Here is a 26,879-nt window from a genome sequence, read left to right as displayed (position 1 = left end):
GTGTACTTCAACACTGACATCTTCAATCTGACTATCAGGAACTGGACTGCGGGTGCTCCTTCCAGCACTTGCAGGGGGCGTGCAAATGGTGGAAGGCGCATGCTCTTCACGTCCAGTGTTGGGAAGGTCAGGCATCGCAAACGACACAATTGGACTCTCCTTGTGGATTTGTGATTTCGAAGAACGCACAGTTCTTTGCTGTGCTTTTGCCAGCTTGAGTCTTTTCATTTTTCTAGCGAGAGGCTGAGTGCTTCCATCCTCATGTGAAGCTGAACCACTAGCCATGAACATAGGCCAGGGCCTCAGCCGTTCCTTGCCACTCCGTGTGGTAAATGGCATATTGGCAAGTTTACGCTTCTCCTCCGACAATTTTATTTTAGATTTTTGAGTCCTTTTTTTACTGATATTTGGGGTTTTGGATTTTACATGCTCTGTACTATGACATTGGGCATCGGCCTTGGCAGACGAGGTTGCTGGCATTTCATCGTCTCGGCCATGACTAGTGGCAGCAGCTTCAGCACGAGGTGGAAGTCGATCTTGATCTTTCCCTATTTTTGGAACCTCAACATTTTTGTTCTCCATATTTTAATAGGCACAACTAAAAGGCACCTCAGGTAAACAATGGAGATGGATGGATACTAGTATACTTATGGATGGACGAGTGACTGCCGACACAGAGGTAGCTACAGCCGTGGACTACCGTACTGCGTCTGCTGCTAATATAGACTGGATGATAATGATATAAAAAATATATATATATCACTACTGCAGCCGGACAGGTATATATTATATAATGACGGACCTGCTGGACACTGTCAGCACTGCAGACTCCTAAAGTAAGCTACTAGTATCAAGAAGATAGAAAAAAAAAACCACCACAGGTAGGTGGTATACAATTATGGATGGACGAGCGACTGCCGACACAGAGGTAGCTACAGCCGTGGACTACCGTACTGCGTCTGCTGCTAATATAGACTGGATGATAATTATATAAAAAATATATATATATATATCACTACTGCAGCCGGACAGGTATATATTATATAATGACGGACCTGCTGGACACTGTCAGCACTGCAGACTCCTAAAGTAAGCTACTAGTATCAAGAAGATAGAAAAAAAAACACCACAGGTAGGTGGTATACAATTATGGATGGACGAGCGACTGCCGACACAGAGGTAGCTACAGCCGTGGACTACCGTACTGCGTCTGCTGCTAATATAGACTGGATGATAATGATATAAAATATATATATATATCACTACTGCAGCCGGACAGGTATATATTATATAATGACGGACCTGCTGGACACTGTCAGCACTGCAGACTCCTAAAGTAAGCTAATAGTATCAAGAAGATAGAAAAAAAAAAAAAACACAACAGGTAGGTGGTATACAATTATGGATGGACAAGCGACTGCCGACACAGAGGTAGCTACAGCCGTGGACTACCGTACTGCGTCTGCTGCTAATATAGACTGGATGATAATGATATAAAAAATATATATATATCACTACTGCAGCCGGACAGGTATATATTATATAAATGACGGACCTGCTGGACACTGTCAGCACTGCAGACTCCTAAAGTTAACTACTAGTATGAAGAAGATAGAAAAAAAAAAAAACACCACAGGTAGGTATACAATTATGGACAAGCGACTGCCGACACAGAGGTAGCTACAGCCGTGGACTACCGTACTGCGTCTGCTGCTAGTATAGACTGGATGATAATGATATAAAAAATATATATATATCACTACTGCAGGACAGGTATATATTATATAATGACGGACCTGCTGGACACTGTCAGCAGAATGCGTTTATAGAATAAAAACACCACACGACGAGTGTTTAACTTTTTCAGGCAGACAATCACAATATACTGGTGGTCACTGGTCACTGGTCAGTCACACTGGCAGTGGCACTCTGGCAGCAAAAGTGTGCACTGTTAAATATATGTACTCCTGCTATAACTGCTCCCCAGTCTCCCCCACAATTAAGCTGTGTGAGCAGTGAGCACTCAGCACAGTCAGATATACATAGATGATGCAGCACACTGAGGCTGAGCACAGATATGGTATACTGTGTCACTGTGTATCGTTTTTTTTCAGGCAGAGAACGGATTATATTAAATAATAATAAAACTGCACTGGTGGTCACTGGTCAGTCACTAGTAAACTCTGCACTCTCTGAGTACTCCTAAGCTCCAGTAAATCAAGTGTCTCACTCTCACTACCTATTTCTATTCTAAACGGAGAGGACGCCAGCCACGTCCTCTCCCTATCAATCTCAATGCACGTGTGAAAATGGCGGCGACGCGCGGCTCCTTATATAGAATCCGAGTCTCGCGATAGAATCCGAGCCTTCCGAGAATCCGACAGCGGGATGATGACGTTCGGGCGCGCTCGGGTTAACCGAGCAAGGCAGGAAGATCCGAGTCTGCCTCGGACCTGTGTAAAAAGCGTGAAGTTCGGGGGGGTTCGGTTTCCGAGAAACCGAACCCGCTCATCACTACTTAGGACGTCAGAGAAAATAAGATTTTACTCACCGGTAAATCTATTTCTCGTAGTCAGTAGTGGATGCTGGGCGCCCATCCCAAGTGAGGATTGTCTGCAATACTTGTTTATAGTTATTGCCTAACTAAAGGGTTATTGTTGAGCCATCTGTTGAGAGGCTCAGTTATATTTCATACTGTTAACTGGGTATAGTATCACGAGTTATACGGTGTGATTAGTGTGGCTGGTATGAGTCTTACCCGGGATTCAAAATCCTTCCTATTTGTGTCAGCTCTTCCGGGCACAGTATCCTAACTGAGGTCTGGAGGAAGGTCATAGTGGGAGGAGCCAGTGTACACCAGGTAGTCCTAAAGCTTTCTTTAGTTGTGCCCAGTCTCCTGTGGAGCCGCTATTCCCCGTGGTCCTTACGGAGTCCCAGCATCCACTACGGACTACGAGAAATAGATTTACCGGTGAGTAAAATCTTATTATATATATACAGTATTTGCTGGCGTATAAGACTACTTTTTTGCCCTGAATAACATGCCTCCAAGTGGGGGGGTCGTCTTATATGCCGGGTGCACTTCAGTTGGGATAGACATAGCTGCCATAGTGGCCTTCCGATACTCGCCCGGTGCCCATAGTGGCCTCCTGATGCCCGCCCACCTCATTCTACATACCATCCGCGATAGCGCGATATCCAGTGCGGCCGCGGCGGGTCACTAGTGCCAATTACAGGGAGATGCAGGGACTGGCCGGAGGTCGCGTTGTGGCCGTATAATGGTGACAATGACAGGTACTGTAATGGCACTAATACTAATACTAATGGCACTCATGTGAAACCGGTAACAATAAATGCACACAGGGGTATACTTTTATACATTTTACAACTTTCTCCTCGCCCTCTCCCCCCTTCTTATGCATACCTTGATAAATACTCCCTATCCAAATCTCTTATCAGGTCATAATATACAGTATGTCACAAATCTGATGTTCTTTTACGTTTTATTTGGTGTGTGGAAGGGGGTAGTCTTATACGGCGAGTATATAACAAACTCTATATTTTGAGTGGAAATGTTGGGGGTCGTCTTATACGCCCAGTCGTCTTATACGCCGGCAAATACGGTATATATATATATATATATATAATAGACAATTAATCCAAACTACCCGATACTCCCCTTAGTTCAAATGATACAGCGTGTATCGTATATATATATATATATATATATATCTATCTTATAATTTTACATTTACACCTTAGGCCCCCCTGTTTTAAGTACCCCGGGCCCCCGATGCATTAACCCAGTTCTGGTGACAGTATAGCAGCCAGTACAGACATAACAGTATATAAATAAAAACTCTTAGCCAACATAACTAAACAGTGAGTGGAAGAGATAAGAGAAAGGCCAGTGATTAATGGGCCAGTGAACTGAGAACAGTTATGGGGTGTGTGAGACACATGCAGGGGATTTTCACTGCAGCAGACAATAGTGACTGAGGAGACAGTAGTGTGAGGGACATACAGGTAGGTAGAGGCAAAGCCTGTAAAGCACGTTGTTATTGGATGAGGCATGTTACATGCACTGTGTACAGGGCACGGTGAGAGGAGGGAAGGCAGAAGTGACTAGTATCCAGGACACACAGTGCAGGGGGAGATGTGGTGATGTGAAGCAGAGACTGCTGCTCCTCCTGCTAACAGCAATCGGTCCCTCCCCAGCAGCAGCAGCAGCAGCAGAAGCAGAGACCTCTCTCCTCACTCTCACTACAGGCAGCTCAATGAGCGCAAATCACAGCAGCTACCGGCAGGAGCTCTGCAACACTGCAGGTGAGGAGCTGCTCAGCTCTCGCTGCCTCCACTCTCTCTCTCACAAGTGAGTAACTTCTGCCTTCCACCTGTACAGCATAATAAGGCGCTGGGGAATGCATGGCTTCTCAGGTGCAGTATGGGATGTACTTATTGCATGTACAAAGAGTTGTCTCCTGGAATGGGGTACTGTATATAAGGAAATACTGTACATAAGGGCTTTTAGTATGGTATTGTGATTTGCAGTATGTGATCTTTGACGAGCATGACACACAGGGACGGTGCTGATTGCTATTGCCATATTAGACACCATTTGTGACTGAATGGTTCTGCAAGGGGCATAATGTTGACATAAGCAGCAGACTGAGGAGAGACGTGTGCTGGTCATCTGTGATAGGCAGCAACTTGCAGGGACCCGTCTCTGTGACCCAGCAGCCACCTGCTGTGACTTATTACTGGTGGAATATCACCTATTTATGGACCGTGGCTGATACACTGACACCAGGGGATTGTTAGATAGGAGTAACTGTGTGTGTGTATTAAGTGTATTAGTAACTTAATGAGGAATATTTGGCATTTTCACCTGGTACAGAAAGGGTCTAGTGTTATGCCTGCCTTGTCATGATACTTAATTGGTGCCAGCAGGGAGTGACCCACTGCAAAGGGTTGAGTCAGGATAAACAGGAACAGATGTCAGGCTGTAAGTAGCCGTATCTGCACTAGAGCAGCCAGCTGTTAGCAGCACATCTGTTCTACAGCTCACATATGATGTATAATGCACATGCAGGATGCAATTGGGATTATATGTCACCTAAAACATTCTTTTATTTCCCTGTCTACTGTTTTGGTCCAGTGCTGCTCCTCTTAGTAGAATGGGAAGTCTTTCCTAATATCTGTAGGTGTAACTATTTCTGTTCAGGGAAAGGTGTAAGTAGTAGCACTGCCATGCCATATGCCATGTTTCTGCCAACATGAAAACACTTTGTAATATTTTATTGTGAACCTGACTAAACAACTCAGTTGATTCTTTCTGGATTATTAATAATATTGCGCTGTCTTTACTGAAAATAAAAAACTTTAATGTTATTTACTTAAGATGCAACTACTACTAATCAAAAATCAATATTTGCAGCAAGTAAATACAAGCATCATGGAGCTTTTTGATGACAGTACTAGCATTGCCTGTGTATTATTTATTTTTCTCCCACTGACCCCACTAATACTTGCGCTCCTGTTGCCCAGTCCAGTACCTTGTCCGAGTGTTGCTTGGGGTCCCTGCTCAAAGGTTGCCTCATTTTCAGGTATTATGTTCCTCATCATTCAGCCGAACCCACTATACACTCCCTGGCCTGATCCCCTTATCATGGTATGCACCTCCAATGCATACAGAGGCCATGTTGTCACAATTCTGCCACTGGAATTCTTTCAACTTTGTTTTCTGTTAGGCGACTGGCTGCGTTGGCATTCGCTACATGTTAGGTCCCACATGCCCATGCATGATGATGTGGGGGTATAGGTACTAAAGTGCAGGTTTATACAAGTGGAGATGTTGCCCATATCAACCAATCAGATTCTAACTACTATCTTCTAGAAACTGCTAGATAAATGATTAGTAGAATCTGATTGGCCACTATGGGCAGCAACCGCACTTTTAAAAACCCGCAACTTATAGGCCCTACACACTGGCCGATTTTTTTAAAGATATGAACGATCTCGTTCATAAATGAACGAGAACTCGTTCATATCTTTCAGTGTGGAGGCTCCAGCGATGAACGATGCGCGGTCCCGCGCTCGTTCCTCGCTGGTCCCCCGCTCGTTCCTCGCTGGTCCCCCGTCGGCTGTGCATGCAGGCCAATATGGACGATCTCGTCCATATTTCCCTGCAGTTCTATGGAGCCGCGTGACGGGGGGAGTGAAGAAACTTCACTCCCCCCGTCCATGCCCCCCCGCCGCCGGGTCGCTCGTCGGCCGTATCCGGGTCGGCCAGTGTGTAGGGCCCCTTAGTAAATATACCCTGTAATGTTCATCATCCTAGAGAACTATATTATAGATGGGGCCTTTTATCCAGCAGTGATAACCTCTTTCTCTGGCTTATTTGCTAAGAAAGGCATTTTCACAATTTCAGCCTAATTAACAGCAGGGATACAGATTTTTCCAGCGATCCCTCTATTTTTGCAGTTCATGTTTTCCCCATAGCGTGTTATGGGGACTGCGGTGTATGTATATTTATCAAGCAGAAGGAAAGTGCTGCTTTCCATCTCTAGGTAACACCATTTTGAGATGGCTTCACCTATACCTGGCAGTTAGGGAACCATGAAGCCGGAAAAACTTTGCAGGATCCTTCTGCCCATTTTCCTGGAGCCCTTCATCAGGAGTAGGTACACAAATTTTATATATCTGTACAACACAGGCATTCCTGGAGTGAGTCTGTGGGAAGATTCACATTGTAAAAGGAATTGTAATAATACTCCAGTTTCATTATGTATGCATCAGATTGGTTCCTTAAGGCGTTATACTTACTGGCGGGAATTTAGTTTGTTGTACCAGGCATTTTAATGCCAATGCAATTCATGGAAACCAGACGGAAAATCTGTATCCATTGCTTCCAGTTACCCCATGCCCACTTGCAATTACCCCATGCTCACTTGCAGAAGCTTTGCGCATTTTCGAAAGCTGTTTGCACTGTACACTTGCAATTACAAGTGAATGGATTAGAGCAGGCATGTCCAAAGTCCGGCCCGTGCTCACATTTCCACCGACCTGCAGCCTGCCCTGCTTGTTTATTACTGATCACTACACCCCGTCGCACTGACACTCAGCCCCGCAGCCCACTGTCTCTCAGGTACACTGCCTTTGCAGACTGCTGCACCCCGCCGCATTGACACTCCCCGCCCGTTGCTGTCAGCCGCGCTACACGGTGACTGACAGCTATCTTTTCCTCCTCTGCGTGCAGACTATAGGCAGGTCTGCTGATTATCTGGGGAGACAGGAGGGCTGGGGTTGCCTCTCCCGCCGAGACAAACCCAGCCCTCCTGTGTGTATGAATCTATAAAAGGAGACACCAGGAAGGATCATCACGGTGGCCATCTTTACTGCAGCTCCACAGCAGTGTGTGGTGATCAGTGGTCTCAAAAAGTTCAGTGCTTCACCCCCTCATAGGTGTTCTGGGCTAAAGCATTTTCACTTGTAAGTAGTTTTCCAATGTGTATCTGGCAGCACTGCTGGGGGCATATAATGTGTATCTGGCAGCATTGCTGGGGTCATATAATGTGTATCTGGCAGCACTGCTGGGGGCATATAATGTGTATCTGGCAGCATTGCTGGGGGCATATAATGTGTATGTGGCAGCACTGCTGGGGGCATATAATGTGTATCTGGCAGCACTGCTGGAGGCATATAATGTGTATCTGGCAGCACTGCTGGAGGCATATAATGTGTATCTGGCAGCACTGCTGGAGGCATATAATGTGTACCTGGCAGCACTGCTGGAGGCATATAATGTGTACCTGGCAGCACTGCTGGGGGCATATAATGTGTATCTGGCAGCACTGTGGTACATTTGTGTATCTGGCAGCACTGCTGGGGGGCATATAATGTGTATCTGGCAGCACTGCTGGAGGCATATAATGTGTATCTGGCAGCACTGCTGGAGGCATATAATGTGTATCTGGCAGCACTGCTGGGGGCATATAATGTGTATCTGGCAGCACTGCTGGAGGAATATAATGTGTATCTGGCAGCACTGCTGGGGGCATATAATGTGTATCTGGCAGCACTGCTGGAGGAATATAATGTGTATCTGGCAGCACTGCTGGGGCATATACAGTGTATCTGGCAGCACTGCTGGGGGCATATAATGTGTATCTGCAGTTCTGTGGTGCATTTGTGTATCTGGCAGCACTGCTGGGGGCATATAATGTGTATCTGGCAGCACTGCTGGAGGAATATAATGTGTATCTGGCAGCACTGCTGGGGCATATAATGTGTATCTGGCAGCACTGCTGGGGGCATATAATGTGTATCTGCAGTACTGTGGTGCATTTGTGTATCTGGCAGCACTGCTGGGGGCATATAATGTGTATCTGGCAGCACTGCTGGAGGAATATAATGTGTATCTGGCAGCACTGCTGGGGCATATACAGTGTATCTGGCAGCACTGCTGGGGGCATATAATGTGTATCTGCAGTACTGTGGTGCATTTGTGTATCTGGCAGCACTGCTGGGGGCATATAATGTGTATCTGGCAGCACTGCTGGGGGTCATATAATGTGTATCTGGCAGCACTGGGGGCATTTGTGTATCTGGCAGCACTGCTGGGGGCATTTGTGTATCTGGTCGGCCCCCACATATTTTCACCTCACCAAATCTGTCCCTCTTTGCAAAAAGTTTGGACACCCCTGGATTAGAGAACCTAGGCGACCTACAGTGACCTCCTGAAACTGCAAGTAGCAAATACAAGATTTACGGCCTAAGAAAAAGTTTTAAAAAGTAAAAATATATTGTAAGTGGAGAAATACTGAAATAATAAAGCTTCTGGCTCTCGCAGTATAGTGTTGCCAGTAAAGCACTTGGTGTCTGTAACCGCCTCAAGGTGGAGCTGGTTGGGCAATTTGTGGTTGCAAAGCATACAGCCAGCCAGCCAGAGTAGTTTTATTTCAGCTGTTTTTGTTAAGCGATCAGCTGCTCACACAAGCGTGTACTCTGCTCTCAGTTTTCAAACATGACTCAGCGCCTAGCCACTACCGCTAGTTCACATTAACTCATACAATACCATCTTACAATAAGGAAACACCTACTATTATAGCACTGTTTTGCCATCTAGGGGAAAATGCAGTCAGATCTTAGCTGGGGAAGCAAATAATGAAGAATAACTGAGTTTAAGCCAAAAGCCTAGCAGTGCACTACTAAACAAAGAGGCGTCTGTGAAAGTACAGTACGACTCAGGTGAATTAAAAACTGCAACAGTCACAGAGATTCATTTATGAAGACAATTGTGATCATTTGAGTGGCAAAGACGCTGTAAGCAAACGTGTCATTGCACTATAAGCATGACTTACAACATGATGACCTCCTAAACTGTAAACAAATGTGTTGTCACACTATAACTTCCAACTTGATGACCTCCTACACTGTAAACAAATGTGTTGTCACACTATAACTTCCAATTTGATGACCTCCTACACTGTAAACAAATGTGTTGTCACACTATACCAACTTGATGACCTCCTACACTGTAAACAAATGTGTTGTCACACTATAACTTCCAACTCGATGACCTCCTACACTGTAAACAAATGTGTTGTCACACTATAACTTCCAATTTGATGATCTTCTACACTGTAAACAAATGTGTCGTCACACTATACCAACTTGATGACCTCCTACACTGTAAACAAATGTGTTGTCACACTATAACTTCCAACTAGATGACCTCCTACACTGTAAACAAATGTGTTGTCACACTATAACTTCCAATTTGATGATCTCCTACACTGTAAACAAATGTGTCGTCACACTATTACTTCCAACTTGATGATCTCCTACACTGTAAACAAATGTGTCATCGCATTCTAAACATGACGTTCAATATGACCTTATTCTCTCTTCCTATATAATAAAAGGCTAACGCTGCTCCTCATCTCTGTTGGGGAATTCAAGTGTTGTGCGTGGCGGCGGCCACTAGATGGCGCTCGACGGAGCAATTCAACTGTTGTTCCGTTGATCTGTGCACAGCCGCTGGTGCTGACATTCCTGTTATGTTGTTCCGTCATTTCGCCGGGCTGGTGACTAGTTACACAATAATCTTCACAAATTATTTCTACTTGTTTTCCTGTATTAGCTACTTGGATTCAATTAAAGAAATATAATGTAAAATACCTTTAACTTCAACTGATATTAATTCAGAGAATGTAAATACAAGGAGTGGAGCTTAGCACTGGTTACTGGATAAAAAGAGGACTCATTGAAATATATTTATAATTACTTCTGGTTTTTCAGTTTCTCCTTGAATTGAAATGTTTTGTTGTATAGTTTATGTTTAGACAGTAACTGTTCATTTATGTTATTTTGGAATATAAAGCATGGTACAAAAATAAATGTGCGTTATCTTAAAGCAGTAAATGCATGGGACTGTACGTACACACTTTCTGGCCAGCAAACCATTGTGTCAGTTTTTAAGGCCTTAAGAGTCCTCTATGCAATTGTTACTGTTTTAAGTGTGTGTGTGCTATTATATCTGTTATATCTGTTACACAAGACTATGAAAACGGTTTTATTGCTGCTAATGCTTGCTGAGTAATGAGGTGCGATGTAGCCATTATTATTGCCTGATAATTATCACCTGTGGAAAGTTAACATGAGGCGCTCATTAGTACTCTATAAAATGTTTCCCAGAACATGATTTCCGTCATCCAGACTTTGCTACTGATTTTGAATTAAGCCAGACTCACTGATTTTTAAAAAAAATTTGGTACATCCAAGAAAATGATGTAGAGGTGGAAGGTGTGGGGGTTTTGGTGCCGCAGTTTGTGTAATTGCAGCTCCATCCTATTATTTGTGATGTTGTACAATTGTAGGCTGCTCCTTGATGATGCAATTCACCTTAAATTACGTTATCAAGCCTCCAGATCGTCTGCTGCACTGGGGAAGTTGGAGGGTTCTGGAAGGGTTTTCTACTATCTCTGGATTCTGGGAAAACTCCCTGCAATTGTGGAGTCTTCGGGACTTTATGGAAAAGTAGGCAAGTATGAATGAATCACTTGTGACATGAGCATATTCTTAAAATTCAGCAGCAGTGACTGGTTAACATTGTATTGTCATATGCTGCATAAATTTACAACCCTCAGCAGCTGCCGTCCCAGCACCTCCCAGCGGGTGGTCTTCTGTATGCCGGCGGTCGGGCTCCCGGCGCCGGTATGCTGGTCGCCGGGAGCCCGACCGCCGGCCAGCCGTAGTGAACCCCTCCCAGCTGCGGACAGTTCCACTAAGCTCTGCTCCCTGCCTCCTATGCTCTGCATGGCTGGGACTTCAAGTCACTAGGCGGTTCCTACTGACATCAGATGTTACCAGGACAACACATCTCTGTCTCTGGTCAGGTCCCTCTTTCTCAATCACCACAGCAATCACTCTAGGCCCCTGCCTCAGTTTCTTAAGAGACCTGCTACTTAGCTTCTAGACACAGCGCTGCTCAGCTTGCAGGTCCCTCACAACTCTTCTCACCAATTCAACTGTGAATGTGAGGTCTCTCCCTCAGGTTTAGCTAGCTCCTCCTTTTATACTCTCCTCCGCTATCTGGATGACTCTCTGTAAGGCGCTCTCTCTGCTTCAAGGGTGGCAGGACTCCTCTCCGCTCCTCCTAACTGAAGGCCTCTGCTACTTGCAAAACTGATCTTTGCGGAGGGTGGACATTTCACCTGGCCTCCCACCTCCTCCTCCCCTGGACTAACCCACTAGAAGGGCTTGGCTCCTGGCTGGCAGCAACTCCCCTGACTCTCTGTGAGAGAACCTCTGGCTCCGTCTCTCATTGTAGGTGCCTCACAACTCCGCCTTCTGTCCTTCTCATTCACCATTTATTTGCCCCCTTAGCTCCCTTGCTCCCCGCCAACTGTCACTGGAGCAAGTGGCTTCTAGAAAACTCTTCTCCTCCCTCTTTCTCATGCTGTCTCACATTCATTTCGACTGAGCACAAGGCCCCCCCAAAACCTTCTCTGCCTCGCGCTGCTGGGGACCAGCACACCCCACAGTGCGGAGCAGCATAACAATCTTATAAAATACTATACAACTATTAAAATGTTGCAGCATTTGATTATGCTTATTTACATTCAAGCTAAAAAAGTGTGTGTGTGTATATGTATGTATACATATATATAATATACACACAAAATCTATAGATCATAGGTCTGCAAACTCGGTCTTCATTACCCCGCACAGTGCATGTTTTACAGGTCTCCTCACAGAATCACAAGTGAAATAATTAACTCCACCTACGGACCTTTTAAAATGTGTCTGTGAGTAATTAATACACCTGTGCACCTGCTGGGTTACCTGCAAAACATGCTCTGTGTGGGGTAATGAGGACCGAGTTTGCAGACCTATGCTATAGATCAGTAATGGCTAACCTTGACACTCCAGTTGTTGTTGAACTACACATCCCAGCATGCCCTGCTACAGTTTTGCTATTTGGCCTTGCTAAAACTGATGCAGGGCATGCTGGGATGTGTAGTTCAACAACAGCTGGAGTGTCAAGGTTAGCCATCACTGCTATAGATTGATCGATAGATATTATATATACATATAACTTATGGCTCAGCTCCTAAAGAGAGATATATATATATATATATATATACTTGGTAACATCGGCACTCAGCAGACTCGTCAATTATGAAAAAAGCCTTTTAGTATCGGTCCTACGAAAAAAGCCTTTTAGTATCGGTCCTACGAAAAAAGCCTTTTAGTATCGGTCCTACGTCCCTGAAGACGGGGTTATCCCTGAAACGGCGTAAGACCGATATTAAAAGGCTTTTTTCATCATTGACGAGTCTGCTGTGTGCCGCTGTTACCAAGTATCTGCATAGGATTTTATCATCCCTGGATGGCACCGCAGCAAGTATCCATTACCCACAAGTGAGTGCCGAGCCCTCCCACAGCATATATATATATATATATATATATATATATATAGTGCAATTAGCACTACTACCTTATAATAATTCAATGAGTAGACAAATCAATATGCAATGAACAATAACCACTCAATCGTGGTTAATAAAACATATGTTTATAACACTCCAAATATATACAGTGGCAGCAGCCAGATTTCAAATATGTCCAATTTCCAAAAGGACAAGATAGAAATGTTCTTTGGTAGTAAATCAGCTGCGCCTTCAGTGTTCAACAATTAAACATAACTGTTCCTATTGGTGACAATCAGATATGCGTACCAGACACAAGGAGAAAATCAGCTTGTAGTAATATCTTTACACATGATCTTCCTCCTAGCTTCCTCCTCCCACAGATGCTCAAGTGTTGACCAATATTTCACATTGGCAGGGGATGGATATAATGTGTCAGTAAAGTGCACTTCATAATATAAAGTGACTCTGTGCTTGCATGAAAAAAAGTGCTAAAGTGCTCAATGTGCAAATAGCTTGTGAGTGCCACCTTGAGATGCTATTAAATTCACGCAACAAAAATGAGTGAATAATTCACAATTTGAGTATTAGAACTCTGGGGTACCACTCACTTTTTTAGATATCATTTGTCTAGTTGATTTCTTCTATCCATCAAACAGAGAACCTTAAAACCAAGAAACTCCCAACAGGGAAAAAAAGCTTCTAATAGTGTAAAATCATTTTTCACACATTTATTGCACTCTACAAGACAAAACATTAAAATGGACTCGTACAATTAAAAAAAACAACAAATAAGCTTATTTGCATATCAAACGGCAGAGCGGTGAACCAGCGCGTTTTCGTCCCTTTAAGCATATTACAGACCCCCAAGGAAGTCTCAATACACTTAAAGGGACGAAACGCGTTGGAAATTCACCGCTGGTTCACCGATCTGACGTTTGAAATGCAGATAAGCTTATTTGTTTTCCGACCCGTGCTTGGTGCCTAGGATAATCCAAACATAAAAGACGGCAAAAGCTCCTTGTTAGTAAGTCCACCAACTCCTTCAAATCTGAAAAATACAAAAACACAAGAGCGCCTCCTAGTGCAACAACGTGATATTCCACACCATGTGCGTGATCAAAGCTATAAGTGAACCCGTACCATGTGTCAAAAGTTATTATGCTTATCTCGTGTCTTTAATAAGATCCTCATAAGGTCACGGATTCTTTTTCATAGGTTTTAATGAGATCCAGAGCACATCAAAACATAAAAATATAAAAACAAACATACCCGCATAGTTTAAAACTATTAACAAAAGTTGAGCACCATTATTTAAATGAATGCCCCTACAATAGTGAAAAGTAAAACTGCTTAACTGAACATCAGCATTCCAAATAGTACCCAATACGTTTTGTCCGGATGGAGCTATATCCTCTCCTAAAGACTTCACCCCTGAGGAAGTCTTAAGGAGAGGACATAGCTCCATCCGGACGAAACGCGTTGGGTACTCACCCCTGAGGAAGTCTTAAGGAGAGGACATAGCTCCACTTCCGTCTTACCAACTTGACGACAATTCCGACTTCAGTTGAATAGACCCGATAGTATACTACACCCCATTATACGTCAATCAATGAATAAGTAAAAAAATTCCTGTGATATTTAAAATTAAACCGTATACTAAAAAAAAAATGATTGAAAAGAATCCTATATAGAACATTATTTATATGTTTACAGCTTCTGCCACAGTGACACTGTCTTCTTATCAGCGTTGTATCATTATGTCCCAGTTACTTATCACTGTTGATTGTTGAAACATCAGCAGACACTGCCAAACTATTACTGAGCTGATCTAGGCAGCCAGCGAGGGCTCTCATGATGTAGAATCCTATTGTGTTACTCTGATGCCAGAGGCTAAGTGCAGGCATTTCAGTCAAGTTATCTTGGAGAGCTGATAAGGTTATGTCAATAAGTGCTTGCTATAAAACATAACTCCTCTTACCTGAGAAGTTCCTCATAATGTTTGTTATGCTGCTATTGACTCTGACTTTCTCTTGTGCAGTATTTTACAAAATAATGAATTAAGTTTGCAGGCTATGTTTGCTGAGCATACACAGGTACTGTAGACGGACAAACACATTTGATTAATGAAGTAATGATCATCTGCGCTGAGTGTGTCAGGTTAGGTTGGTATATGGACAAATGTCTGTGTAATAAAAATAGGATTTTAATTACCTACCGGTAAATCCTTTTCTCGTAGTCCGTAGGGGATACTGGGAATCCATTTAGTACCATGGGGTATAGACGGGTCCACTAGAAGTCATGGGCAATATTGAAGTATGATTGTGTGTACTAGCTCCTCCCTCTATGCCCCTCCTACCAGGAAACTGTGCACGAGGAGACGGACATACTTTGAGAGAATGATATAGAAAACAAAAGTGGTGAGAATTCAAACCAGCACAACCAGAACAAGAGGAAAGCCATGCTAACCAAACTTGCAAACAGGGACAGCAACAGCTGAACCAAACAACATTACTGAACCAAGTAACAGAGCAGGAAGAACGAAGCACTCACGGGCGCCCAGTATCCCCTACGGACTACAAGAAAAGGATTTACCAGTAGGTAATTAAAATCCTATTTTCTCTTACGTCCTAGGGGATGCTTAGAATCCATTTAGTACCATGGGGAAGTACCAAAGCTCCCAAACCGGGTGGGAGAGTGCTGAGGTACCTGCAGAACTGATTGACCAAACTGAAGGTCCTCGGAGGCCAAGGTATCAAACTTGTAAAACTTGCCAAACGTGTTCGAACCTGACCAAGTACAATAGCTGCTCGGCAGAGCTGTAATGCCGAGACACCATGGGCAGCCACCCAAGAGGATCCCACCAACCTAGTGGAGTGGGCCTGTACAGATTTTGGAATTGGCAACGCTGCCGTGGAATAAGCATGCTGGATAGTGAGCCTGATCCAGCGTGCAATGGACTGCTTCGAAGCAGGACACCCAATTTTATTGGGATCATAGAGAAAGAACAGCGAGTCCAATTTTCTGTGACGAGCTATTCTCTTTACATACACCTTCAAAGCCCTCACAACAATCAAAGACTTTGAAGTAGCAGAGGTGTCGATAACAACAGGAACCACAATAGGTTGGTTGATGTGAAACGCAGACACCACCTTAGGAAGAAATTGCTGACGAGTCCTGAGTTCAGCTCTGTAACTCATGGAAAATTAAGTAGGGGCTCTTGTGGGACAATGCCCCCAGCTCTGACACAATTCTTGCTGAAGCCATGGGCAACAGTTCGACGGTCTTCCATGTAAGGCACTTTACGTCTACCTCCTCCAGTGGTTCAAACCAGCCCGATTAAAGGAACTGCAGTACCAAATTGAGATCCCAAGATGCCATAGGAGGCACAAAGGGAGGCTGTAAGTGCAGAACACCTTTTAAGAACGTCTGAACCTCAGGGAGAGAAGCCAATTGTTTCTGAAAGAAAATAGACAAGGACAAACTTTAATGGAACCTAGGCGTAGGCCCACGTCAACTCCCGACTGCAGAAAAAGCAGGAAACATCCCAGATGAAATTCCACCGCAGAATATTGTCTGCTCTCACACCAAGAGACATATTTCTTCCAAATATGATGGTACTGTTTAGACGTTACCCCCTTTCTGGCTTGGATCACAGTCGGGATGACCTTGTCAGGAATCTCTCTCCTGGCTAGAATCAACCGTTCAACCTCCATGCCGTTAAATGTAGCAGTGGTAAGTCTTGATAGACGAATGGGTCCTGCTGCAGAAGATCCTCTCGAAGAGGCAGAGGCCACGGATCTTCGATCAGCATCTCGAGAAGATCCGCATACCAGGCCCTTCGTAGCCAGTCCGGAGAGGATTGCTTGAACCTTTTCCCTTTTTATTATTTTTAGAATTCTTGGGATCAGAGGAATGGGAGAAAACAAGTACACCAGCTGGTAAACACAAGGAGTTGTCAGGGCGTCTAACGCTACTGCCTGTGGGTCCCTCGACCTGGAACAATACCGATTGAGCTTCTTCTTGAGTCGAGAGGCCGTCATGTCAATTTGTGGATACCCCCACCAACGTGTTAACCACCGGAACACCTCCGGGTGGAGGCCCCATTCCCCCGGGTGCAGATAGTCTCTGCTGAGGAAGTCTGCTTCCCGGTTGTCTACTCCTGGAATGAAGATTGCCGACAATGCCATGGCGTGTTTCTCCACCCAGAAGAGAATTCTTGACACCTCTGACATTGCGGCTCTGCTTTTCGTTCCGCCCTGTCGGTTTATGTACGTCACTGCCGTAACATTTTCTGAATGGCCTGATTCTGAAGAAGAGATGAGGCCTGCAGAAAGTCATTGTAGATAGCCCTGAGTTCCAGGATGTTTATTGGGAGGAAGACTTCCTGACTTGACCATCTTCCCTGAAACTGCACCCCCTGGGTGACTGCTCCCCAACCTCTGATGCTTGCGTCTGTGGTTGGCAGAATCCAATTCTGAATCCCTCGACTAGGTAAGAAGTCTGTAGCCACCACAGGAGGGAGATCCTGGATTTTGGCGACAGACGAATCCTCTGGTGCATGTAAAGATGCGATCCGGACCATCTGTCCAACAGATCCAGCTGGAAGGGCCTCGCATGAAACCTTCCATACTGAATTGCTTCGTAAGAAGCCACCATTTTCCCCAGTAGGCGTATGCAGAGATGCACTGAGATTCGGGTTGGCTTCAAGACGGCTAGAACCATCGACTGGATTACCATTGCGTTTTCCAAGGGAAGGAATACTTTCTGAGACTCTGTGTCCAGTATAATTCCCAGGAACTGAAGCCCCCGCGTTGGTTCTAGGTGAGATTTTGGCAGGTTCAGCCCGCGTTGGTTCTAGGTGAGATTTTGGCAGGTTGAGACTTGAGTGACTTGAGGTTCAGAATCGGTCTTACCGAACCATCCGGTTTCGGTACTACAAACAAGCTGGAATAGTAACCCTTGTTGTGTAGATGAGGTGGAACTGGAATAATGACCTGGGTCTGTAACAGTATTTGAATGGCGTTGTGTAAATTTACTCTCTCCTCTTGTGAAACAGGTAAGCCTGATTTGAAGAATGTGTGAGGTGGGAGCTCCTGGAACTCCAGTCTGTAGCCCTTTAATATAAGGTCTATAACCCAGGGATCCTGGAACGATCCTGTCCAGATGCGACTGAAGAATTTTAGCCAGGCTCCCACTCTCATGTCTTCCAGGCATGGCTGTCCACCACCATGCAGAAGATTTTGAGGAAGCCTGAGCCCTGTTCCTGTGAACCAGCAGTCGCTGGTTTGCGTGGTTTACCTCTAGCACCTCTGGCGGCGGTAGAAGAACCTCTGGCCCTGCCCCTAAACTTGGCAGTTCGAAAGAACTGTAGATTAGGTCCTAAGTAGGCCTTCCTAGCTGGTGGAGCTGCAGATGGTAGGTATGTGGACTTACCCGCAGTAGTTCGGGAGATCAATTTGTCGAGTTCATCTCCAAATAAGGCCTCTCCTCTGAAAGGTAGGCCTTCCACGCCTTTCCTGGAGTCCGTGTCAGCAGTCCACTGACGTAGCCATAATCCTCTACATGCCGGACCTGCCATAGCTGTAGTGCGTGCATTAAGCACTACAGTTATGGCACCATAAAGTTCGCAGAGTCTTGTATATATTGCAGGAGCAAAATTTCCTCTTGAGGTAAGGTGTCTAACCCCTCTATTAAATTACCTGACCATTTAGCAATGGCTCAGCAATGGCTCTTGTAATTTACCCACATACTATAGTGGGTCTCTGGGCCATCCCGGCAGCAGTATACAAAGATTTGAGGGTAGTCTCAATCTTGCAATCAGCCGCATCTTTTAGGGAGGCTACACCAGGGACAGGTAATACAATTTTACATGAGAGCCTGGAGACTGACACATCCACTTTCGGTGGATTTTCCCATTTTTTCCTATCAGGAGGAAAAGATGATAACAACAGCCTAGGATTTTGAAATTTCTTATCTGGATTAACCCACGGTTCTTCAAACAGGATATTTAGTTCCTTTGACACAAGAAAAGTGGCTGAGGATTTTTGTTTTTAATATTAAAGTAAGAGTCCTCACTCTTCTCTGTCACCTTATCAGGGATATTTAGAATTCCTCTGATAGCATCTATGAGAGCCTCTACACCCTGTGACAAAGTACCCTCCCCTACCTCTGTATCCACCTCACCTTCCTCCATTTTTGACCCTTCATTATCAGATTCAGAATGCAGGATATGGGCCAAGGTACGTTTTTATGGACAAATGGTAGATGACTGAGACGCTGGTGTGGGTACTGAGTCTTTTTTCATAAACTCATCCATAGACTAGAAAGAAAACACAGAATTGGGCGCTAGTGTTTAAATCGGATGTTAGTCGCACTTTCCTGGGGCTTGGTTCCTCTGCCACCACTTTAATAAAACAAGAAAAAAACAGACTGGAACTGCGCTTAGCATCCAATTAAAGATTTTATTCACTCTCACACACTGGGGAAGCCGCCGACGGCACATCGAGGCGGTGAAACGCGTATGTGGAGGAGTGGATAGGTGAGTTTATAGCCGGCCGGCTAAGTTATTTATAAAGCGACTGTTAGGCATACTCTGTATGACGGCTCATTAATCAACTAACCAACTCGGTACCCGGACATCCGGACCCCAGTGCTAAGGGGGAATAGGGAGTGCACTCCCAGACCTGCGTATCATTGTAGCCATAATTTCATTCAGAGACAGCCTAGATACCCTAGTGCTAAAAAGGGAAGGACATTTACACGCTTGCCATAACCGCATCATTAACACTGCTTTGCTGACCTACGGCTCATGGGACAGTTATTAATCAATGACTGGTATTCAGTTTAACCCCGTAGACATAGGGACACTACAAGAATAATTTATTATTCCTTTGCTGCTACAGAAACAAATATTACGGACATTAGACAAAATGCTATACACCGCAGGGACGCCTGCAAAGTTATAGGAGTCACCTATGATCAGTTTTATAGTCAGTGAAATGACTATGTGTGCACTGAGTTCTTAATTTTCGTTTTTAAGAGATTTATGTATGCTAATTATGTGTTATAGAGGCATTGAAGGTCCTTATTAGTATATTTATGGTTTGTGCAATATATAAAATCCGGTCGTGATTGTATAAATATTTGTAATTATTGCGAGAGTGAATAAAATCTTTAATTGGATGCTAAGCGCAGTTCCAGTCTGTTTTTTTCATCCATAGACTGCCTTAAGTATTGCGTCTCTTTCTCATTACGAGATAATTTTGTAGACATGGTGGAAATCATTCCCCTAATGGAGTCCAGCCATGCTGGTTCTGACCTACTAGCCTGGGAAGGGATACTACACTGAGTACACACAAGTGAACCCCCTGGAGAAGAGGAACACTGTGCCTTACATGAAACACACTCTTTGCCTGACATACTGCAGTAGTGACAGCACACACACAGGAAAAGGTTAAAAGCACAATTAACCCACAAAGAGCCGTTCCAGAGAGACACAGAGAGAGTATGGTACCAGCACACGGCTCCCTTATCGCTAATGCCAAGCTTAGCCGGGTCACAGACTAAGTACCTAGATTAGGGATATAGTACACTAGTAGACCGCTCCCCCCGCTATAACCCCCTGGTACCGTTGAGGTAAACTGGAGGCTTTCCGGAAGAGCTGCGCGTCCCTGTCAGTCAGCATCTGTGTCAGCTTCAGTAGGGAAAATGGCACTTGTAAGCTGCTGGATCCGCTCATAGTGAAGCCCCGCCCTTCAATGGTGTTCGATCTTCCCGCTCTTCTTTATACTGGCTTATGTGTCTGTGTACATAAAATGGAGACATTCCCCTTTTATGGATGTAGTGCCAGTCTGGCTACTGTGTACACTACAGTGTACTTAGGAGACACGTTCTGCCCCGTGTCTAAGCCGTGCGTCTCTGTACCCTCATGCCGCCATAATGTCCGGCGACCTGCTAACCAGGACGCCGGCTTAGTACTCAGCACTCTTCATTCTTCTGGCTCTGTTAGGGGTGGCGGCATGCTGCGGGAAAGTACGCTCGCTGTAATGGTATTTGCGAATAGTTCCCTCAGGAGCTAGCGTCCTGTCAGTGGGGAATGGGACCATTATCCCTTAGCGGGGTTGGGCCGTCCCCCACTAAGTCCCACAAAGCAGGCAGGCTGGTGCCATCCAGTCCTGCCTGAAAATAACAAACTTTAAAAATAAATGTAGAAAACTCTTCAGGAGCTTCCAGAGACGTCACCGGCTCCTCTGGGCACATTTTCTAACCCAAGTCTGGTAGGAGGGGCATAGAGGGAGGATTCAGCACACACAATCAAACTTCTATAGTGCCCATGGCTCCTAGTGGATCCGTCTATACTCCATGGTACTAAATGAATTCCCAGTATCCCCTAGGACGTAGGAGAAATTGTATTATTATAATGTAAATGAGCAATAGGATACCCATTTGAGAATAGGGACTTTATTGTAGGCCCAAACCAATCTGACCATGACTTAGATCAGGGGCGTCCAAACTACGGCCCAGGGGCTGAACGCGGCCCACCACCTGCTGCAATCAAACTACCGTGCTCTAGCACAACACCTGCAAGGGGACATGTGCCCCCTGGGCTGTACCTCATTACTTGCTCTTGGCCGTCCTATTGTACCTCATGCAGTCACTCTGTACAACCTTCACACCTATGTTAGAAACTGTACGAGCTCACCTGCTGGTCCATGCTGTGGCCTGCGTGACATCCTTGTTTCCTAGTGCTACTGTGACTCACTGCTGATGCAGCTGCACTGATGAGCCACTGCCCTTTATCACAGTGTAGCTGGCAACTCACTGGGGACAAGCTTACTACAGGGAGCATTGCCATGTGGCGTGGCCAAAACTGCAGTTAGGGTACACCCAATATGCCAACAGACTCAACCGCAAGCCCCTTTAAATGCCATTAGAGCCCCCAATTGCACCTTATGTGCTATTGGGGGTGGATGACTGGAGCACAGATCAGTGACATTATGTTTGAAGAAAAAAATAATTTAGATTTCTAGGCATTGGGCCTAATTCATGTTTGTATGCAATGGCGATGTTTTTGCAACGGAGCGATTTACCAGCAGACTGTGCTTGTGCCGCGATCCCACTGCACGCATGCCAAATTACTTTTACAGTCTTGTTCGCAATGACGTTTTATACTCGGAGTGATTGACAGGAAGGGACAGTTGGAGGAAGTTAACGTGGGAGTGGTGGCAAAAACGCAGGTGTTTCATGGCAGTTTTCGAGGGGTGTCTCCGCCTTCAGCCGGAATCATGTATGTAGAGAAACATGGTGCCATCATCGCTACTGCTGTGGCCAGTCTTCATAGCCATACGTCAACCGTAGGAGTCGATGTTCCTCGTTATTGCGTTGGTGCGGAGCACTTTGCTATGACTACGGTGGATTGTCTATCTTCTTTCCTGGGAAGCAGCTTCACTCGAGATGATTAGCAGTTCCGTGACCTAGAAAAAACGCAGCTGCGTATACATTTGCATATAAACATGAATTAGGCCCACTACCTGTACAGCATTACCAACATTAGGACAGTCCTATAGTGGTAATAGAATGAGCTTGTGAGGTAATGTTTTTACCCTACTACCACCATGTGCATTTAACACAGGCCGGTGACCCCACAAAAGTTGGTGTACATTTTTTTTCCGAGGTTAGTATCCAGCAGGATGTGGGCATGCATTTATGAATACACTAGACATATAGGCATATTTGCACAAATAGAAAAGCTAAGTGCTTGTTTTGCATTTTCTTAAATAACCTTATTTGTGTCCCACCAACAAATAAACTTATTGGTAATCTGATAAACTAATGAACTGACTACTAATGAATTATAATTGCCCACAATTGCATATTATAGTAAACAATTGTATTCTTAAGCTGCTTTCAGATCGCAAATGCCGGATCCCACCCGGTAAGAGAAACGTGTCCTTACCGGGTGGGATCTGGCATTTGTGCTCCTTTGCTGGCTTTCCGACCCGGTAATATACCGGGTTGGTTGCCATAGCAGCGGGGGGCGCAGCAGCAGCAGGGGCGGGGGTGGAGGCGGCGCTGGGAGATGAGCTCATCTCCTGCGCCGCCTCTCCCTATGCTGTGAATGGGAGCCGTGTCGCATCGGAACGGCTCCCTTTCACACTGCACCTGACCCGGTATTCAACCCGGTAATAACCCTTCTTTTTTACCGGGTTGAATTACAGAGTCAGGCGACCCACTAATTCAGCAAAGGAGCTTTCACATCGCACACTGACCCGTTTCGACGCGGCAATATGTTGTGTCGATACCGGGTTATTTGTGCGATGTGAAACGGGTATTAGTGTAGCTAGGCTTACCATGCTATGCCTTTATACCGGGACACTCATGAATTACACAGGTTCTGTGAGTATTTAAAACCAGGGAAAATGCAGGCTTGTAGTCAGCCAGCCACAGAACCTGTGTAATTCATCAGTTTTTTAGTTTAACGTAATAATATGTATATAGGCCCTCATTCCGAGTTGATCGGTCGCAAGGCGAATTTAGCAGAGTTACACACGCTAAGCCGCCGCCTACTGGGAGTGAATCTTAGCTTCTTAAAATTGCGACCGATGTATGCGCAATATTGCGATTACTAACTACTTAGCAGTTTCAGAGTAGCTCCAGACTTACTCTGCCTGTGCGATCAGTTCAGTGCTTGTCGTTCCTGGTTGACGTCACAAACACACCCAGCGTTCGCCCAGGCACTCCCACCGTTTCCCCGGCCACTCCTGCGTTTTTTCCGGAAACGGTAGCGTTTTCAGCCACACGCCCCTGAAACGCCGTGTTTCCGCCCAGTAACACCCATTTCCTGTCAATCACATTACGATCGCCGGAGCGAAGAAAAAGCCGTGAGTAAAATTACTTTCTACATAGTAAAGTTACTTGGCGCAGTCGCAGTGCGAACATTGCGCATGCGTACTAAGCGGATTTTCACTGCGATGCGATGAAAAATACCGAGCGAACAACTCGGAATGAGGGCCATAGAGTCAACTATAAGAGAGAGCGCAGATAATAAAATATAAAAACTATTTATTGCTGTACTAAAACCATTGGTAATCTATTCTGAAAGTTACACTGTAACAACAGAACCACATACCAGATTAACTATATATTATTAGTTCATTCAGGTACATCAGAATACCTCATGAGAGCTGCAAATAATATAATTTATTAGTGTGGTTTCTAAATTCTAAATACTGAAGCGCCTGTATTGATCTTTCTTATAGAGGAATATCATTATATATTTTTTCAGTTTAAAAGTATGGGATGGTAAGCCTAATTCTAGGCGGTTCCGGTATGAATGGTCGACCATGTTATGGTCGACAGTCATTAGGTCGACCACTATTGGTCGACATTGACATGGTCGACATGGACACATGGTCGACACGTGAAAATGGTCGACACATGAAAGGTCGACACATGAAAATGTCGACATGAGTTTTTTTACCTTTTTTGGTGTCGTTTTTTGCGTAATGTAACTGGGAACCCCAATTAGTGCACCGCGTCCCCTCGCATGGCTCGCTTCGCTCGCCATGCTTCGGACATGGTGCCTTCGCTTCGCTCGGCACAGATTACCGTTCCAATCGTAGTCCGCGTGGATCGTAAAGTATGGAAAAGTTCCTCAAAAGAAAAAAAAGTAAAAAAACTAATGTCGACCTTTTCATGTGTCGACCTTTCATGTGTCGACCTTTTTCATGTGTCGACCATGTGTCCATGTCGACCATGTCAATGTTGACCAATAGTGGTCGACCTAATGACTGTCGACCATAACATGGTCGACCATCTGAACGGATACCATTCTAGGCACATATTTGTCATATACAGTAAGTTTTCCTGCGCACCTCTCTGTAGAGCTAGTGATGCTGTAGGTTGCGATGCGACAATCTGTAACAGAACATTGCAAGTAAGTGAATTGACTCCTTACTTTGTTTTTCTTTTCTTTCTTTTTTTTTGTATGATTCATTATCTGGGGTATATGAGAAGTCAGTGGGTAATAAAACAGAGCTCTGATAAAAAAAAGAAAACTGTATTGGTACAATAACCAACAGTGAGTGAAGCAGCACAGAATGTGTAGTAATAAGGATCAATAACACAGGACCCATCACACACTGACTGTCCTCACGGTGCCAGGAAACCTATGTTTGAGTTGTCTGTCTCTAAGCTGTTAAGCTCCTTAATTTGTTAAGTATGCTAATTAAAATTATTTTATTTATACATAGGTTAGGGCAGGTTAGGTTTAGGCACCCCCAGGGAGGGTTAGGGTTAATCTGCGGGGGGAAGGGTGGGTTAGGTTTAGGCTGTAGAAAGTGGGGGTTAGTAGTGTTTAACTTCACCCTATGTCACATTTCAGAGCTGCCTGTACAAATTATGTCGCACAGTACCCCCAATTCACTATAGTTCTCCCCATTCATATTGTGCCTCATTACAGTGCCACAGTTCATATTATATAACATTAAAATGCCCTCCAGTTCATTTTATACCACACTACAATGAGCAGGTCCAGGGGCATACCTAGATATATATTGCAGGCCCCAAGGAAAAAGTTGGAAAGAACCCCTACATACCACCCACTGGCGAAAAATGTATACAACACATGTAACTGTGACAGGAAATGTGGGCCACTCTTAGCTCTGGGCCCCATAGCAGCTGCACTGCTTGCACCTATGGTAGCTACGCCCTTGCCTGTGCTCTAACAAGGAGATATAGAAAAACATGCACTGTTAATGTGTGCTAAAGACTGGATTTGAGAAGCACTGGCGTAGATATTGGGAAATTGTGCCAGAGATGGATGCTATTTTCATCGCTGCTGCATCTTTGGACACAGCTGCAATGAAAAAATATGCTAATGCCGCAGAACGCGACAGAGGACAAAAGACGCCTTCTGCTGGCATCGCAGATATGAGCGCTGTGTCTGAAGATCGGCATCGGATCTACAATGTGACCATTGGTTGCTGCATCGGCCATCTGAGTGAGCCTAAGGCTACTCAAAATAGGTGCCTCTGCTCCACAGCCGAGGCCGGTAAATGACACTGTCCTCATCACTCCTCCGTTTTCTGGAATTCTGGCTGTCACCGCCCATTCCTAGCACCCAAACAGCGGCTTAGGGGCCGCCTCATCAAATGACGCACAGTTTTGTAAACATCGGAGATGTACAGAAATTATTGGTTTGCGTACATCTCTGAATCGGGCCCATAATAAATACTTGCACCAAGCATAAATACAAACCTCTCAACTATACAGATAAGAAAATCGGTTATCTACACCCCCATTAACCTGTCTCACCCAAGTTTTGCAAGGCCAGTGTCTCTCCTATGGCTATCTCTAGGCCAGAGACTGCGGAAAATCTGAACTGTCAATAGGTATGGTCCGGGTCAGGTTTGCAACTGCACTTTTGAAATGGAATAAATTCTTCCTGATATATAGTTGTTGTTTTTTTAAACTTCATTACCAAAGCAGAATAGTTACTGTGATGTAAGTTACAGGCCAGGCAGCAAGCCGAAGCTCACTTCCTCTCTTGTTGCTGATGTAAATATACCGGGCCAGTCATGTGAGGAGACGGCACAACTGAGAGTGCGTCACTCAGGCCTGCGGCAAGACACTTATGCATCACACTTATAGCACACTGCTATCTTACTTGGATTTCTAGGTATGTAGAATTATATCTCTGCAATCCTTTTAAGAAATGTAAGAGCCTGGGCACCAAATGTAAATTTTCCAGCGTTTCTGTGTAACTGGAATAACACCCTCAGTTTTAAGGGTAGTGAGAGAAGTGTGCATTTACACCTCAGGACAAAGTTGTGTAAGCTTGTGTTTGTTTCTTTGCACTCTCAATGTACAGATATTTTAAGAGTGCTTTATAGGATGTACCACAGGAGGCAGCCACATTCTAGCATGTCATTGGGCCATATC

General features: G+C 44.8%; 1 protein-coding gene across 1 annotated transcript in view; it reads left to right on the top strand.

Annotated features, from left to right (window-relative positions):
• Positions 1 to 4,113: 4,113 nt before the first annotated feature.
• BMF (Bcl2 modifying factor) overlaps positions 4,114 to 26,879 on the top strand; it is a 114,508-nt gene continuing 91,742 nt past the window's right edge. The window contains exon 1 of the mRNA XM_063947506.1: positions 4,114 to 4,372. Coding sequence (XP_063803576.1) covers positions 4,278 to 4,372 — 95 coding nt within the window. The 5' untranslated portion in view covers positions 4,114 to 4,277. The remainder of the gene's footprint in view (positions 4,373 to 26,879) is intronic.

Source organism: Pseudophryne corroboree, chromosome 12 (assembly GCF_028390025.1).
Source record: "Pseudophryne corroboree isolate aPseCor3 chromosome 12, aPseCor3.hap2, whole genome shotgun sequence".
Lineage (NCBI taxonomy): Eukaryota > Metazoa > Chordata > Amphibia > Anura > Myobatrachidae > Pseudophryne > Pseudophryne corroboree.
The sequence above is the reverse complement of the archived record's forward strand: the minus strand, read 5'-3'. Positions and strand labels throughout refer to the sequence as shown.